This window comes from Bipolaris victoriae (assembly GCF_000527765.1).
Source record: "Bipolaris victoriae FI3 unplaced genomic scaffold scaffold_67, whole genome shotgun sequence".
Lineage (NCBI taxonomy): Eukaryota > Fungi > Ascomycota > Dothideomycetes > Pleosporales > Pleosporaceae > Bipolaris > Bipolaris victoriae.
In genome coordinates this window covers 67,246-84,299 of record NW_014575325.1, presented here as the reverse complement: position 1 = coordinate 84,299, position 17,054 = coordinate 67,246, and the positions used below count along the sequence as shown (strand labels likewise).

At 50.3% G+C, this 17,054-nt stretch overlaps 5 protein-coding genes across 5 annotated transcripts; 2 read left to right on the top strand and 3 right to left on the bottom strand.

Annotated features, from left to right (window-relative positions):
• Positions 1-79: 79 nt before the first annotated feature.
• Positions 80-1,087, bottom strand: COCVIDRAFT_104559 (hypothetical protein; the record flags this gene model as incomplete). The annotated part of the gene is made up of 2 exons (XM_014699083.1): positions 80-978; positions 1,033-1,087. 2 exons carry the CDS (start codon positions 1,085-1,087, stop codon positions 80-82), a joined length of 954 nt encoding a protein of 317 aa, XP_014554569.1.
• A 338-nt stretch (positions 1,088-1,425) lies between these two features.
• COCVIDRAFT_104597 (hypothetical protein) lies at positions 1,426-3,554 on the bottom strand (the record flags this gene model as incomplete). Its single annotated transcript, XM_014699082.1, has 2 exons — positions 1,426-3,240; positions 3,303-3,554. The coding sequence occupies 2 exons, from the start codon at positions 3,552-3,554 to the stop codon at positions 1,426-1,428; spliced, it is 2,067 nt and encodes a 688-aa protein (XP_014554568.1).
• A 1,778-nt stretch (positions 3,555-5,332) lies between these two features.
• Positions 5,333-6,105, top strand: COCVIDRAFT_104556 (lytic polysaccharide monooxygenase; the record flags this gene model as incomplete). The annotated part of the gene is made up of 3 exons (XM_014699081.1): positions 5,333-5,396; positions 5,446-5,781; positions 5,837-6,105. The coding sequence occupies 3 exons, from the start codon at positions 5,333-5,335 to the stop codon at positions 6,103-6,105; spliced, it is 669 nt and encodes a 222-aa protein (XP_014554567.1).
• An 822-nt stretch (positions 6,106-6,927) lies between these two features.
• On the top strand, positions 6,928-8,010 carry COCVIDRAFT_28387 (hypothetical protein; the record flags this gene model as incomplete). The annotated part of the gene is made up of 1 exon (XM_014699080.1): positions 6,928-8,010. One exon carries the CDS (start codon positions 6,928-6,930, stop codon positions 8,008-8,010), a length of 1,083 nt encoding a protein of 360 aa, XP_014554566.1.
• Positions 8,011-8,287: 277 nt separating this feature from the next.
• On the bottom strand, positions 8,288-12,000 carry COCVIDRAFT_104598 (hypothetical protein; the record flags this gene model as incomplete). Its single annotated transcript, XM_014699079.1, has 3 exons — positions 8,288-8,997; positions 9,047-11,080; positions 11,139-12,000. 3 exons carry the CDS (start codon positions 11,998-12,000, stop codon positions 8,288-8,290), a joined length of 3,606 nt encoding a protein of 1,201 aa, XP_014554565.1.
• Positions 12,001-17,054: the final 5,054 nt, after the last annotated feature.

The following is a 17,054-nucleotide window of genomic DNA, read 5'->3' as shown; positions in this document are numbered from 1 at the left end:
CTACTCATCCGCCCGCAAAGTCCGCGGCCCCTTTAAACAACACAAAGTTCCATCTCTTGCTTCTTTCAAAACACCCTGCCTACGGACGTCCTCCTGCCATAAGCATCTGCCGTATCTGCATAATCTGCGCTCGGTACTCGGGCGTCAGCTGGTCGATCTGCTGCGGTGTAAGGGCCATGACCTGCGCATACAACGCTTGCTGGTCCAGGGCCGCAGGTTGTGCTTGCGGAGCTGGCTGTGGAGCTTGTGCGTAGGGCTGCGGAGTGGGCGCTTGGGGTTGTGGAGGTGTGGGCGCAACCTGGGGCGGATATCCACCATAGTTCACAGGCGGTCGCGCTACTTGTGGTGGAGCTTGCTGCACTGGCTGAACAGGCGGCGCCTGCGCCACTGGGGCGGGAGCCGCCGATGTCTCCACGAGCGACGTGAGAATCTGCGGGTCAACTAGCTGCAGGAGCAGGAGCGACTGGAAAATGGCATACGCTAGCTGCGGTGCCTGTCGCAGTAGCTCCGTCGCCTTGGCTGGGTCCGTCATAACAAGCCCCTTCATTTGTGAGAGAATGTCAAGCAGCTGGTCCGGGGGAAGTGTAGACAGCGTGCGCGAAATGGCGTCGGGGCATGTGAGGTTGGGCGGTAACTCGACACCTGGCGGCAGAGGACCCAGTGTGCTCGATGGCTGCGCTGGGGGAGGTACTGCGGCTGGCTGGCCGTTCATGCCCATGGGTGCCTGCGTGTTCGGGTCGCGGCTCGAGGGCGCGTTATCGCCAGAGCCACTCTCGTTGGACCAGTCGACCCTCAGTTTGCGCCCCATCAGATCGTAGTCGTTGAGGTTGCGCACCGCCGAAGCTGCTGCGTCCGCGTCGGCGAACTCTGCGAAGCCGAAGCCTTTGGGTCGTCCCGTTTCCTTGTCATACACCAGCCGAAAGTTGTTAACCTGTCCAACGCGACCGAGAGTTTCAACAATAAGCTCTTCGGTTCCACCTGGTTAACCATGTTAGCAGCGCGCCTGCGCGTTGAAGCCGCAGTGTCCCATACCATATGGAATATTTCCTATGAAAACCACTCGACCCGCCTTGTCGTTGGGCGCCATAATGCCTTGAATCTGGTCACCAGGTATAGGATGCGGGGTAGGAGAGTATGTAAATGTGGGCGTGAAGTAGGTGTGTGGATGTTTGAAGGACAAAGGTAGTTCACGTTTCTTTGAACACCCATGGCCTTCGAGCTACGGAACTAGGCCCAGGGCTTGGCGCGTCGGACCGCGGCCACGCGATTCAGCCCTGCTCCTCTCACCAACCCTTGCCAACATTCACACGGCCTAAGCAATTCGCATCATTTCTAGTCATATCCATTTCTATATAGCACTACTATTTTACAATCTTGACCCGAGGTTCATAACAGGCTCTTTCGTCATCTAGTATCCTAAACATCCTACAACTTCGCACTCTGTGGTGCGCAGCATTGGCCGTCCTTGCCCACAGTCGCAGTCACGCTCGGCTGCTGGTGCTGCTCGCTCAGCAGGCTGCTCTTGTTGAACGCCTGCTCGCTTGGTGGCACGTCCAGTGCTGGGTTCTTGTCGAAAAAGTTGACTGGCTTCAGGTGAATCTTCAGAATTTCACAAGGCATAACAGGAAAGTCTTCGATCCTGGGTACGTGATTAATGCCTGCTTGAATGTATACCACCAAGTCGGTATCCTTGACGCTGTCGTTCCTCTCTGCCCACGAACGCACACCAGTTCCTCCCCTTGACTGGTTGGTGTATGTGCCGCCAGCATACAGCTCACCGTCCTTGTGCTTGACGACGTAGATGTTGTGGTCGGCAAACTCGGCACGCTTGTAGTTGAAGCTGTCCTTGTCCGACAAGAGTTTCTGGAATGGAGGTGCCTGGATCTTGTATGCAACTGCCTTTCCATTGACCGGGTTTCGCACATTCGGGTTCTGGATTTTGAAGGTGCGGTTGTTCTCGTAGGCAATGTCGTAACCGCCAGACTTCTCAACAACTGTCTCCTGGACGTAGTAACCTGTCCCGTGGGGGTTGAAGTCTGATCGGGGCATAGGAAAGGCTTCGTCGTACACTAAACGATTATTGTAACCGTCAATCATAGGGTCGACACGCAACGAGAAGATATGCTGGTGGTGAGCCGCAAGCACGCCAGGGTGTACAACGGTACCGAATGGTACCTCAACGCCCTCGTCAATAGGCTGTGTGCTAAGAATACCAGTTGCTCTGATCTCGTAACTGATCTCTCCAGCCTGATTGAAGATGAAGGCCAGAATGTACTCGTAGTTGCTTACGGTAATGATGCTCTGGAGTACTAGCTCTCGGCTTCGAGCGACGACTGCGCGGCCGGTGCGGTAGTTGGTGTGCTTGAAGCCAATTCCTGCATCTTGCTCGTGGATGCATACTACATTCGGCATATCAATGACACCGCCCTTGTCATCTGACAAGACAGAGTTCAGGTAATAAATCGAGCCCAGGCAATCGCAGCCAAGTTTCAGATTGTTCGCCATGATACCAGCACCAGCATCGCCCAAGTCGAAAGCGCTCTTCTTGTGGTATGGGGGGCGTGGGTCTGCGTATGGAATATTCATGTCGCTCAGACTAAGCCTGTAGAAGAGGCTACGGTTGTCGTATCGAACATCATAGAGTACCATACCCTCACGCTGGTTGAAGCCGACCCTGAACTGCCACTTCTGCCATGAGATGACACTCGACGTTCCCTGTTGTTGAACCTGAAAGCTAGCGCCTTCAGGCTGGATAACATTCAGAGGCTTGAGATCCGTTCGCAGCTTCTGCGCCTCCGGAATGTACTCATTGGGTGGTTGTATTTTGTACTTGCCCACCGGCTTGATAGTATTGTCTGCGCCAGTAGGCAGCAAGTCGATGCCAATGACCGTCATCGTCACCGTGCTAACTACGGGGGAAATCGGCAACGGCATGGCATAGTGATTTGAATCTGCCTCGGACGAGTTCATCGGGTCCCTCAGATAGAGAAAGCATCGGTAGAATCTGGCTTCGTCACCAGTGCCATCGGAACCGTATATCCAGGGATCGCTGATAACTACTGTGCCTTCTGGAAGTTCGAGTTTGGCAATTTCGGCTTGTACTTTCTCGTCTGCAAGCGCAACCTTTTCAATTGCAATAACCTCTTCGCTATCTCCGTTGGCATGACTGAAGGGTCCTAGGAGAAGATTGCGCTCGATCCGGCCCGATGTCAAATCGACAATCGCCTCGTGGAATTTACTCTTTGATTAATAGTTAGCCACATATACCTAATTCTGCAAAGCACGGACGATGCGCGACATACGGTATTGCGGATGTAGTAGTTGACAAATGCCTTTCTCGGAATAGACGGCAATAGCTTACCACCGTGCTCAGCCTCCAGGTACTTTAGGACTTCGGTCTTCGGTGGCTCTTGCAATGTAACGACCTTGAAGTGCAAGTCCGTATGTGCCGGCCAGGATGCCTTGATGATCCCCGCAGCCTTCTGAAGTTCTGCTGCGGTCAACGGAGCAAGAGGGTGCCAAGGCGCCGTAGTGGTGGCGTGTTCTCCAGACATATTGATTGAATATATTGTAGCGCAAACACAATGTTAGCTTCCAAGATTTCAGAGTTGAAGGTTGGAGGAGAGGTTTTAGAAAGGAAGCATGCTACTGCGAGCGGTAAATACGTTGTACCTAACACACCGTCTTTATATGATAAGCAAGTGGATTACCTATCTGTGCTCTGCAGACTGCCGCGAGGACTTGCCAGATTGATAGTAGACGTCTGAATATCGAGGCGGGAAGTGTAAGTGACGAATCACGTGCACTCTCTACCCCACTCTGCAGACTGCCGCGAGGACTTGCTAGATTGGTAGTAGACGTCTGAATATCGAGGCGAGAAGTCAAAGTGACGAATCACGTGCACCCTCTACCCCGCTCCTGCCTGTCCTTTCCGAGGACTGGGTCACACTGCCTCAACCATTCGCCATGTGCCATCGCTATCCGCATCTACCAACTTTGAACCTCTACTTACGATAACACAATGCCGTCTGCGACAGTGCGTCTGCCAAAGATGCCTCTCGTGGGCAGGAACAACTCGTTGTTTTCCACTCTTCTTTTAGCAGCCTCGATGTCACGCTTCCAATAATCAGGATAAGGACTCGGACCACATCTTGTATGTACGACTGAAATGCGACGAATATCGACTGGGCAGTGTTGTGCGTTGCGGACTGTCTCAAAACACCAGTGTTCAGAGCCGTTCCTTTGAATACGCCGCGGGCATGCACGACTATGTATGTATCCCTCAGTGGCGTGCGACAGGCGTCCAACCGTTGCAGATCTCGATTTTCCTTCCTAATTTCTAGAACGTCCACAACCAGTGTCCTGAAACACCAAGAAAGCTGGAACCGGGTCGATCGCCAAAACGACAATCACAGTCGACATGCCTTCACGGAGTTCGAAGTATTTCTGAAAAGACCAAAAACGGCGCGGAGCCACCTGCATTATCTTCATATCCGATGTAACTCTACGATACCTCTTTGCGTCGTTTGGTGTCGGGTTCTATGACGAGAACTCTGGACACACCAGGGCGTCACTGACTCGGCATCCGTGCACAGGATGCGTTCTCAAACACTCGGCCATCAACTACACATGATGGCGTAGTATGCACACGACTCCAAACGCAAGGCTGGGCGATTCAGAAAACGGTGTTGTTTCCTTTTTCCTTCGACCGGTTCGACAGGTCCGCATTAGCTGGATCCATGACAATCTAAACATATTAACCCACATATTAATATATCTTGAACATTTGGCATTGTTCAGTTCCACATGGGCGCCAATCCGGTTTTGCCATCTCCACAGACCCACTACTGTTTACAAGGTTGCCCATTTCTATTCGCTCAGTTATCACCTCTGACACGTTCATGTCCATAGGCTGTTCATCATAGATTACTAAGTACTATATTCGCAATATTGCTTTCTGTGAGGTCACACGGTGTCCCTGACCTTGTGTCACCAGGTTGTCTCTTGAAGGCGTCTCGGCTAACCGCCACCGGCAGTGAGTATCCACAGTCTGCCTCATGTCCCGGCTTCGCTACCAGTACGGAGAAGCCCATTATGGAAGTCCTGTGACGCGCTTTCATTTCGAGTTTCACCGCTGGCCCAATCAAGCCTGAAGGTTGTACTGGCTTGGAAATGTGCGGAATCGCGCAATATAGGATACAAAGCCCTTGAGTAGGTGAAGAAATGTATATAAGATCAGTGCATGTTCGCCTTGCATTCTCATCCAACATCATCAGCACATTCAGTCCATTCATTACCCACTTCACCAAACTCTCATTCTCCAACTTTAATCATGAAGTGCTTCACTGTTGCCACTGTAGCCCTTGCGGCTCTCGCTGAGGTTGCTCAGGCTCACTGTAGGATACACTGCTGTGTAAGATGAGACATCTGCTAACAGACCCAAAGACATCTTCCAGACCCTGACTGCCAACGGCGTCAAGGGAGGTCTGTTCCAGAACATCAGGCCTGTGCCCAACAACAGCCCTGTCACCGACCTGTCGGACAAGAACCTCCGCTGCAACACCAACGGAAACAGCGGCAGTGGAACCACCACTGTGTCCGTTGCTGCTGGCTCGACCGTCAGCTTCACTGCCGATCAGGCTGTCTACCACCAAGGACCAGTTTCCTTCTACATGAGCAAGGCCAGCTCTGCCGCCTCTTCAGATGGTTCCGGTGACTGGTTCAAGATCAAGGAGATTGGCCCCAACTTCTCCAGTGGACAGGCCGTGTGGGACTTGAGCAGTAAGTTAAATGTGCATCTACATCTCCTCGGAACCCCTTTTTAACATGACCACAGCCACCTACTCCGTCACCATCCCCTCCCAGGTCGCTGCTGGAGAGTACCTCCTCCGTATCGAGCAGCTCGGTATCCACAACCCCGGTAGCCCGCCACAATTCTACATCTCTTGCGCACAAATCAAGGTCACTGGTGGCGGCAGCGGCAACCCCTCTCCCACCACCAAGATCCCCGGACACGTCAAGTCCACCGACTCTGGCTACACTGCCAACATCTACAGCAACTTCAAGAGCTACGTTGTTCCCGGCCCCAAGGTCGCTACCTTCTAAGTGTGCTGAATGGCACGCGACACGCCATTGAGCGGACGCTACGATGACCCGGGTACTTTGTTTCCCCGCTGGTCTTGTTTCGAACTAGAGGTTCGATTTCACTTCACTGTATATACCTCTGTTGCATATCATTTCGATGTATATACATCTATACCCTTAGTTCAATTCAACCCTTATCACGATATCCTTCTTTCAGTCGGACTGTATGATAGTGCATGACCCGGTCTACAAGTGAATTTATGCCAAACGTTCTAGCCCGCATGTATAGTTTCCATCACTGACAGGTTTCCGGTCTAGGAAGACTACCGTTACACACGGTCACACAAGCTACTCGCCTAAACTGTAAATTATTACTCTAGCCTGTGCATCGATCCTTCATTTCATGCACTACATTCAAGAGATGTTAGCGGTTCTAAGGTCGTTTGTTTGATAGGGAAACCCAGCGTCAGCGCATGGACGTGTTCGTCTTCCAAACATACTTTTTCTACACAACACACTAACCCTTACAAAGGGCGATGCCCATTCAAAAAAAAACAGTGCAATGTGAATTGCAGGGTGTTCGCCCAAATCGTCACCTCCATCTTCACATATCGCAACTACCACCAACGCACACTCAACGCTGACATGTATTTATCAGTAGAACGACACCATGATCCTTCCTCGTATTCTTCATTCTGTCTTCGCACCCAGCAGGCCAGAAGGAAAGAAGCCCCCTGCCTCCGAACAACAACATACGCAAATGCCATTCTAGCCCATCTCACCAAGACGTTACTCTAAGCATCAGCCTCATCGACTAGACCCCTAGTCCCGTCTCATCGTTCAATGTCAGCCGGCCCTCCACCAGGCCACCCCTGGTCTGTCAACGTCGGCAAAAACCCCAACATCAATCGCGACCCCCCACCACCCCCGATTCACGGCTTTGGGGATCCCATTCCCCAGGCTCCTCCTGCAGCGGTACCTGCAGCCGCTCCGGGCTCAGCAGCAGCAGTAGCAGGACCACCCCAAGTAGTCGTCGAGCAACAACACCACCAGCATAACCCCATCTACGGGCCTCCCTTACCCATAGGCATTGCCCCTCCCCTCGGCACAGGCATAGGTGCGTTTCCACCCGTCCTCCCTCATCCCCTGGGCCTCATGGATCCCTTCCTACTCGGTGGTTTTGCTATACCACCACCAGGCGGCGGCCCCCTCGCCCCCATACGCACCGGCAACTTCCTTCCCAACGCTCAGTACGGCATAGGTTTCGGTCTGCACGCCACAGGCGTAGCTTTTCCGCCGCCGCCGCCCGGCGCCATGGCAGGTGTGCTACAGCCTTTTGCCGCGCCCGCGCCTCTTTGGAGTCCCGCCGCCGCCGGTGGGTTGGCGTTTGGAAACGTTCCTGCTGCCGCCGGCGTCGTCGCAGGAGTAGTACCTCCGCTAATGAACATAATGGGTGCTGGAGCAGCGACACAGCATCATCGTCCCGCGCCGCTCTTCCACGATGCAAATAACGGCCATCACGCCCAGCCTGCACAGGCAGATGTATCGCAGATTGCCGGCGGCATTCCTCCAGGAGTCATGCTCGTTGAGTCGGCCGAGCACACGATTTTCATGCGCATCACGGGCAATGTTTGTCCGTGGTTGTCGCCTGGCGCGTCGTTTGGAATTGAGCAGCTCGCCGCGGCTAGTACGACTGGGCTAAATCGCCTCATTCAGATTTGCCATGATGGAGTTCCCGATGAGGAGCTCGAGGGCACCGCTGTTACTGAGTGCATTGAGCTGGGGAATGGGCTGTGGGAAAAGGGCCAGACGTTTAGGTATAATGATGCTGTGTCTAAGGTGCTGACGCTGAAGGATGCCGGCTGGGATAATACAAGGAACAGGGTTGGCGGGAATTCGCTGCATCTGTGGGGTCATAGGGTCTAATCGCGGTATTACACACGTGCAGGGCAAGGGTGTTTAGTGTGAATTCTCTTGTTCATTTTCGGGGCGATTGGGATTTACCGTGGTGTCACTACTTTTTGTTTGTACGCGGATACCACCTTTGTGTATATTATGGCTACCTGAGGTTTGGGGTTACATTATTACGAATTTCATCTTGAAAGCTTGGAAGTCTAGGTTTGTTCTGGTCAGCTGCACCAAGGTAGAGATGCAATTTGAATAGTTTGAATATTTACAATCTTCTTGTCGGTCATTTGCTACTTTACGCAGGTGTAGGTGTATTTGCCTCACGCGTAATTTCAGCTGTATACTTCTTCTTGCCACCGCCCATCTTCCTCCACAGTTTGCCTATCCACCTTTCCTTGACCATCTTCAGCACAACATATGCAAGGAAGCGATACACGATTGCGCAGATACCTAGAGCCATGAGGTTCATATTCGCATTCTTATTCAGCCGGTACAAGTCAAGTACTTGTTCTCCGGTCTGAATAGGACACTGTCCGTTGACGCGCTGCCAATATTCACAGGTAAACTTTAATCCGTGTAGAGTAAACGGTGCCATGTTGCCGACAGCCCACTTGACAGGCGAGAGGTGGTTCCAGGCTTGCAGGAAATCAGGGATGTCGAGCGAAAGAACGCCTCCCATGACTTGTGCGACACTGAGGAAGACAGACATGCAGTTGACCGAGAATCCAGTATGCGTAAATAGTGTGTTGAACGCAATGCCCAAACTCTCGCCACAGCTGGTAATGCAAAACGCGTTGTAGGTTATGATGAAGTATGTTTTCGCATTGCGTTCTAGACCGACAGCGAACACAGCGAGGACCGAGAACATAAGACAGCCGATGATTTCAAAGGGCGTCGTGGTGGTGATGTATGTGAGGAAAAATGCTTCCACGCCGTAGACGCGGTCATCGTAGTCTCGATAGAACACGTCTCGCTCAGTTGGATAGACAGCGATATTGTTCAGCACTGCATGACATTAGCACAGCTCAAGGTTATTGCGTAGAGAGGCACTTACTGCCGACGAAATAGAGTGGCGCAATTTCGACCAGGAATCCAAGTCTGTTTTGCACAGAGAAGTAATCAGTCTTTAGTGGAGAGAAGTAGAGTGCAAGCACGATACCCAGACCGAAAATTTGCATGATTCGCGCGATGATAATGTCTGGCTGGCGAAACATATTCTTCGTCGACCGGCGGATCAAGATTGAGTATGCCGAAAAGAATGACGAAGGCTCTCGTGCCATGCTACCTAGTTCTGCGGGTGTTGTAATCGAGCCAGTACGAGCAAGGGGGAAGGCATCAGGATTCCATGACTGGATGAGCTTGCGCACTTTCTTCCTACTGGCGGCCTCGCGTGTTTCGTGCTGGAGGTCAACTGTTATCAGGTCGAGCGCGAAATCAGCGGGATTGACATGCTCTGGACATTCATAGCCTAAGCCTGCAAAGTGAGGTAACATGTCCGTTGAGTGCCCTGTGTAGATTGGATGTCCACCGCGAGCTAAGAGAAGAACATTTCCAAAGTGACTGAACAGGTCGCTGCGTGGCTGGTGGATAGTTACTATGAGCGTGCGGCCTTCTTGTGCTAATCCGCGGAGGACGTCCATAATAGAGAGAGCCGTGAATGCATCAAGTCCAGATAATGGCTCATCGAGTAAAAGCACCCGTGGCTCCGTAAGAATCTGCACAGCGATCGTAACACGACGCTTCTCACCACCACTGACGCCTTTGACGAGATCGTTACCAATGAGGTTGTCAGCGCAATCCTTGAGACCCATCTTTAGGAGAATCTCTTCGGCCTTTTGAATCTTTTGCTCTTTAGACATCCACTTTGGTAAACGCAATCCAGCTGCATAACGTAGAGTCTCACGTACAGTAAGCGAGGCAAGAAGTGCGTCGTCATCCTGTGTAACAAAGGAGCAAATTGAATTGACGACTTCCCGTGCAGGTATTAGCCCGTTGTAAGTCATAGATCCATACTGCTTATATCGCGTTCCGGTATTGTCCTTGAGTCGCATGGCCATACTATTCAGCAGAGACGTCTTTCCGGAGCCTGATGGTCCCATGATCACATTGAGCGAACCGGGTCGGAAGTCTGCTGTGATTGGGTTTAGAATAGTCTTTGTGGATCTTTTCCGCAGTGAACGCTTCTCGACGTCCAGTCCGTAGTTTTCCAACCTGATATCAATAGTCCTTACGTTCTCGGGTGGTCGCGCATTCATCTTCTCTTTGCCAGCAGAAGCGTCCGTGTTGGTCGGTCTTGCGCGCGCCATAGCAATCTCAGCGTTCCAGAACTTAAGCAGCACACCAGCACCAACGTAAAAGGCAATTGCGAAACCAAGAAGCGCAAGTATGGGCCTCCAGATCCAATTGTTTGGAAAGCCGAGCGAATCCATGATGAATTCGCCATCGTATTCTTTGCAATCAGGATTCGATCGTCCGCCCTCGAGTGGACAATCGTAGAAATGGCCGCTAAACTCATTGGCGCACAGAGCCCCAAAAGCGTAAAAGACGTATGCAATCCATTTGGTCCAGCGTACATAGATGGGAATGGTGTTTGACTGGATGAAGTAACCACAGGCCATGGACTGCAGAGTGTATGCCAGGTTGGCGACCAGACTTGCACCAGCAAAGTTCCTCGAGACTGCAACGCAAGTCATGGCGAAACATACAGCGATGTACTGGTGTAGCAGTATTATACCGAAAAAGGTAAGAAATTGGCCTCCATGGGTGCGGAATCCACAAAAGAAGTAGTAGATCAGGGAGAAGATGAGAGGAACGGGAATGTCCTCGATAAAGATTCTGGCCAACCTTCTGGAGATGAGAAAGGCTGGTATGCTGACAACGCCTTGTCGCGCTTCTTCGTCGAATAGTTGGATGTCGGTAGTAAGTCGATATGTCTCATAGAGGAGAATGAGATATCCCTGAAGCGCAGCTGCATTATAGAGCGCTCCTTGACGAGACCGTATACCTGTCAAGGAGCCATCGAGCTGCAGGAAGATCCAGCCTGTGATTACGGCCATACCAATGGCTTCGACTAAACTGCCGAACATACCTGAAGACATTCTTGTTAGTGGTGCTTTGATGTGCTTGTTGTTTGGGATGTTACTCACCCATGGGGTCACGAATGGTCACGGTCCAAGTCCTTGCGGTAAGTACACGAGTCTGTTGGATGAGTGATGTGCGATTATCTCGCTTATCCCTCGTCAAGGATTTTGTAACTGAAGCACTCAATGTGCCAGCTCCATCCTTCTCATTAGGGTTACTATTACAATGTACTCTCCACGCCTCTATCACACGGCCGACCCGTTCCTGGGCCGCAAGTTCAGCTTCTGCGCTGCGGTTGTCAATACTCACAATATCAATCAGATACTCTGCTGGATTAGTGAATGGTGGCATTTCGTGACCCAGTTTTGCAAAGTAGGGTAGGCATTCCTTTGCACTACCAGCATATGCAGGTTTGCCTCTCGACAAAAGAATGACGTTGTCGAATAGATCCCATATCTCGGAACGCGGCTGATGAATTGTAACGATTATGGTCCTCCCTTTTCTTGCCAGTGTCTGCAGGGTCTTGATAACCTGGAAAGCGCTCGTCGAATCCAATCCAGTAGTGGGCTCGTCTAGCCATAACAGCGAGGGATTCGATAGGAGTTGCACCCCAATGCTCGTCCTTCTCTTCTCTCCACCTGAGCACCCCTTGTGTGCATGGTTGCCAATCCTTGTATCAGCTGCTTCTTTCAAGCTCAACTCGAGAATGACCTCTTCAACGAGCCGTTTCCGTTCAGCTTGGGTTACAGATGATGGCAGACGCAACTGCGCGGCGTACATGAGTGTTTCTCGGACCGTCAGAGTTGGAAGGAGTATGTCTTGCTGGATAACGTATGCGCTTTTGATATGCGACATGTCTTCGCTGCCATTGAACAGCGTACGGCCCGAAGTGGCCAATCTGCTTCCCATGGCTAAGCGCCCACTCATAGAATTCAACAGCGATGTCTTTCCACTGCCACTCCCTCCTATGATGGCAGTAAGGCTGCCAGACGGCATGTCTGCCGAGATATCGTCCAGGATAGTCTTGACATGGGTTTGGTCGCCCAGTGGTTTCTTTTTGGAGAAGAGGCGTGCAACGGCATTTGGCGACTCGTCGACTGAAACTGTAAGATGTTCAAGTCGCACAGATACAGGACCGACTTCGCGCAATGAAATGCCATGGTCGTCGTGGTGGGATGCATTGGTGGAGTCTCGGTCGTCAGACGGCGCTGCAGGTGTAGGTAAGTTTTGGTCGGTCTCTATCCGACTGGGCGGTTGAGCTGACGGTGTGTCGGGCTCGATTCTGTCTGGCGACTCCATCTTTCAGGGTCTGCAACTAAAACCTCATAGTCGAACCGTTGAAAACGGTCGAAGGAGAAGCACGATCGTAAATAATTGTCGCAACGTGCACGTCGGCACGCGTTGCCTCTTTGCACGGGACAAGACCTTCCTTCATGCGAGCCGCCTCGGTTGCCAACCGAGGTGGAGACACCGCTTGGCTTGACTTACCCAGGCGGATGCTGCTGCTCCGAACATGCATCCCCGGATGGTAAATGACACCCATCGCACCGCTGGACAGCTAGACAAAAGCCATTGGCGTCCGCGCGTACGGGCATCGTTCAATAACGTTACGATTCTCTGCATCCGAAATCTCACGGCCTCATCAAGGTCGAGGACTGAAACATGATTTGTCCACCTTCTGAATAGTTCACAAGTACGACCCCACCAACCTGCCGAATACGGGTAGCCCGCCTTTGCGCAATATGCTTCTTCGGTCCTTTTAGCTATCTATACGCTCTGGAAATCCTACATCCGAACCCGGGTTGTCTTGGTATCGCTGAACAATGAGGGATATCTGGAAATCTTTACTGGTATTCCATATCTGTTCCTGTAGATATCAAAGGTGGCCAAAGCAGCGGGTCTCAGCCGGTGAACGACAAAGTCGAACCGATAATCTGATAATCGGGGAATGTCTTGTTTTGGCCGCTGGCCGTTCCGTCTGGGCTCTCTCCCGTGTGGGGAAGTGGCTGCGTCTAGTTACGCATACGACTGACCGACTTTCCACGCTACTCGGCGATGGGTTCTAGACGTTCCAAGTGATAGTGCCAATGAGACGGTAGGAAACATACCCGATGTGATATTGGAAGAATTCGCGAGATGAAGGAGGAGAAGGATCTAAGGAACATTATGTGTTTTTCGAGCACAGTGCATGAGAATAGTCATTTCTTTAGCGAAGTCATTTCCAATCCTTGGCAACGTCCGCCCGTTGAGCCAGGTCTTCAACGGTCAATACTTAACTTTAGGGGCTACAGCTCCCAATGAAGAAAGTACGGCCGTCTGGTCGGCCTCCCCGGAGAATTAAGGTTGTAGTCGGCACGCTTAGATGTAACAAGCATTTAGTTGCGAACCTTAACCTGTGGGGCTGATCTCAGACTGCCCATGTTCAAATCCTACTATTCCTATACGGTAACTTGTGCGATAATCATCAGTACACACATTAAGAAATATAATGAGGAGAACCTTGTTCGATGCAGGTACATCTACTATCTGTCAAGATGATATGCACGGCCAAGGTAAATGAGACGTGATGTGAGAACTGAACCCGTATACTGTAAGCACCATACTGATCATCAGCATTATGGTGATGATGTAAGACGTGACTTAATGCAAAATGCAGCACGTACCTGATGAACCGAGTTTGTGAGACTATATTGGAAGACAGCATGGCCCAGGAAAAATTGATACGTTATTTCTCTGGCCTCGATGCTGATACCTCCAGTCTATGTGCTCTTCCATGCCATCTTTCTTCTTGAATTTGTTCAAACGAATTGATCGTTATACCGACAGGCAGTTTTGCTAGCAACAATCACAGTAAAATATGCACATCGTAGCTAAATACATCTACTCCATCAGATACTCATTAGTCCTCTCAGTGTGGTCAAGCACCACAAGTACTACACTCTACAGCACAAACGACACCCACCTCATAATTACAGTGGCTAAATAGCTTCATATTCTTGTAGAATTGGCAATTGGCAAAGTGTACCGCGTACTTCATACATCTAAGGTCTTGTCACTATGCACTAGCCTCATACCGACACCCTTCTTAGCTCTGCCCAGTGCCAGAGCTATACACGCCAATGTTTGCCCTTGAGTATTTACTAATCAAATTTCGACAATGATAATCTCTGTTGACTTACAATTCCTCGCTATAGCTCTTCAACCTCGGCGTCATTACACCACTGTCATCCTTGCCAAGCAAACAAGCTACTGTTAGCTCCTTGAGTCTTGGTATTTACATTTAGTAAGTATTTAGTGCATAATAGTACGAGAAAAGGCGCGCATTTTAATACGAACAGTGATTAGTGATCGCACTATCGATTTCAGAAGTTCCAAGCGTCTCAAGACTAGTTTTTAGTGAGTGATTAGTGAATTGTGTAGCTCTTCCGAGATACTTTCCGGGTGGACGTGTGATACGTGTGACTTTTGTGATTTGTTGATTGGAGTTAGAGAGAGTCATTAGCGTGCTATTGTTACTGCCTAAGAAATATAGAAACGGTGAATGATTATGTGGATAGGGTTAGTAGCACATAGTACACATCTGAAAAATATCCTTGAACAGTGAGTAATCATGCAGTCGTGTAGAGGTGCCCGCACTTTAGCACAGAGGAAGAAGAAGAAGAAAACAATGATCTAGCTCCTTAGTATGTTCTCTTGATCGAAATAGAACTTGCCATCTCTTCTTCTGCTTTCAGTTTGAGTTCCTAGGTATTCTTTGAAAATGCTTTCTGTTATCTAAGTCCGGCCACACGTTCTTCTTCCACATCGATACCGAACGTCACATTTGCATCTTTCCCAACTCAGCATTGCAACAAATCAAGACTCATATTTGTCTACCTATCAACCTAAAACCATCAATGGCATTCTTAATACACACTGCGAGAACGCCATGGCTTCACCGTAGCTCTTTTCCCAATACTTCAAAAAGCCCATGAGGTGGAGTATATTTCACATTTTCTCTTTGCAACATGTTATATCTCCAAGGTTCACCTTTGGAATGACAAATCCTAACACCATACCTTGAGAACGAGTAAAAATAAAATAGTCAAGACACAATAATGCTTCATTCATCACTTTCACACATTCAAATCACGCATATTTCTCATATCTCTGCAGTACTTCGAGGTTGATCTACCTGTACCACTGTCTTGAAAAGCGTCTTATCAATCATTGTCACAGATTTGATAAATGCACAGTTCAATCTCTGGGGTCTCTAGTTTGTAGGTAAGCAGAATGTTAGTAGGAATAGGGAGAAGGTGTTTGTTTAGACACGAGGATAGTGAAGGAATAAGTAGTTTCATTTCTTTTATCCCAGTAAATTACACATGTAGCATCAAGCAAGATTTACGTCCTTCGACTATGTCTTCCAACTATAGATGCTGCATCATGCATACATCAAAGTATCACTGGCAGCAATCCACCTATGACATCTAGTACTCTATTCACCAGTATTTCTACCCGTCCATTCACGCATGATCAAAAAACAATGACAAAGAAATAAAGTAATACCACACACAAATAACGAACGAATCCAGCGACCTGCATCGCTCTCTCGTCTCTTTTGCCTAAATAAAACCCACATTTCCGTCATACCACTCCACCATGCACATTGTTACCCAAGCAACAAAACGCACACAACCCAACGATAATGTACCGGGACCGTGTTAACCGCCGAGTCAAGTTCACATGTCAAAAGAAAAATCAAGAAGAAGAAGAGAAGAGCTCAAACTAAATCCCCACTTCCACACACAGTTCCATGTAGTATCTTCTACATATTCACCTCTCACAACCACCCCAATCCCCCCATCCACCCTTTCACCACCCAGCACCAGCACCAGCACCACAGCTCTGGCAACACTTGACAGCAGGGGGGACGCAAACGGGCGCATCCGGACCCGCCCTTCCCCCCTTCGATCCCCCTTCAAAATCGAACTCCACACTACACCCCAGCACCATGCAAAACGCAACCCCACTTAACCCGCGATAACACTCGCAGCGCGTTGGTCGGGCACGGAACAGACGGAAAGAAAAAAAAAACAGGCACCTGGTATCGCCACTTGCATCCTTGTTATTTCTTGTGCTACAAGACTTTATACCCCGTCGGGTCATGATTATACTTGCTAGTGTATCGTCGCGCACGCATGGGCACATGCGTGCGTGCGTAGGTAGTTAAAAACTTACGTATGCAAACAAACCACTGGATTCAGCAAGCCCACAACGCTACATGGACGTTACTTTACTTGTGACAAGGCGCGCCTTTTCCGTTGAAATCCGTTTCGCTAGCTCTCATACTTTGTCCATGAAAGCTGCGGATTTTTTGGGGGGCCTTCATGCATCGTCCGTCCCTATCTGCCGTGCACAGCAGCAGCAGCGGCGGCGGCGGCGGTGGGCCCAGGCAACACCAAGCGATTCATGGCTTGCAAAATGACAAAAAGAAAGGGAAAGCGGTTGCTGATCTTCCCGTCTGGGACTGTAGATGTCCGATTGGGTCGGGGATCGGGGGCGGCGACAGCGGCGGGGATGGGGAATGGGAAGGGGTTTGAGAAAAGTAACTTAATGGGAAAGGGAAAGGGTACTTCCGGCCTCCTTTCCTCTTTCCCGCTATTGTTATACTAACTACTCATGCCAAGGCGATATCATGACTAGTTCCTTGTGCAGTTACAGTGCTCTCTATATTTGTATGTATGTGTGCTATTTCGAACGAAGAGGAGGTTGGTAGGCCGTTTGGGGGGGATCGGCGGGGGGAGGGTACGTACATACGAGACGTACTTATGTATGTATATGTAGGGTTGGTTGGTTGGTTGGTTGCAGCTGCGTGTTGTGTGTGTGTGTGTGTGTGTGTGTGTGTGTGTGTGTGTGTGTGTGTGTGTGTGTGTGGCTTGCATACAGATTTGTTGGTGGGTTATGTGGGAATACGCGCGGTAGAACAACGGGGAGCAAAG